This window comes from Merops nubicus, unplaced genomic scaffold, assembly GCF_000691845.1.
Source record: "Merops nubicus isolate BGI_N331 unplaced genomic scaffold, ASM69184v1 scaffold24960, whole genome shotgun sequence".
NCBI classification, from domain to species: Eukaryota; Metazoa; Chordata; class Aves; order Coraciiformes; family Meropidae; genus Merops; species Merops nubicus.
The window spans coordinates 1-523 of record NW_008585200.1 but is presented as its reverse complement, the minus strand read 5'-3'; the positions used below and the strand labels follow the sequence as shown (position 1 = coordinate 523).

Sequence of the window (523 nt, the reverse complement as noted above, 5' to 3'; positions counted from 1 at the left end):
GGGTGAGGGCGAGTACCCTCCAGCAGCGCACAGAGCTGGGCTTCACCCAGCCCAGAGCCCTGGCTTGGCCAGTGCACCTCGTGTTGGGCTCTCACCTCCTCCTCCCCTTCCCAGCGAGGGCAGAGGAGTGTTCCCTGGTGCAGAGATCTACCACATGGTCGAGCAGGTTAATGGCCACCTGAAGGAGAGCATCCTAAAGGCCCTGGAGGAGGAGAGGTAACGGTGGGAGGCAGTGGGGTCAGATGGCTCTGGCCACGGGGCTGGAGCATGAGGGTTTTTGCACAGGAGAGGACCTGCCCGGTGTGCAGCTCCCCATCCTTGGGTGGCCCTCGTGCCGCCCACTCCCCTCCTGCCTCCCCAGTGCCATCAAGGGCTGGTTCAGCCCCTATCATCGGAAGCACCAGTTCGGCAACCCCCGCAACATGGAGACCTTTGGCAGCAAGGTGCTGAAGTACGTGGTTCTGGGGGCCAGAGGCTCCCTGGTTGCCTGCGTGGGGCTGGGAGGTGTCCCGGGCTCGGCTCT

General features: G+C 64.4%; 1 protein-coding gene across 1 annotated transcript in view; it reads left to right on the top strand.

Annotated features, from left to right (window-relative positions):
* LOC103779266 (hexosaminidase D-like) overlaps positions 1–504 on the top strand; it is a gene marked incomplete at its 3' end in the record, with an annotated part of 2,833 nt that extends 2,329 nt beyond the window's left edge. Inside the window, exons 10-11 of the mRNA XM_008946895.1 lie at positions 115–216; positions 362–504. Coding sequence (XP_008945143.1) covers positions 115–216; positions 362–504 — 245 coding nt within the window. The remainder of the gene's footprint in view (positions 1–114; positions 217–361) is intronic.
* Positions 505–523: the final 19 nt, after the last annotated feature.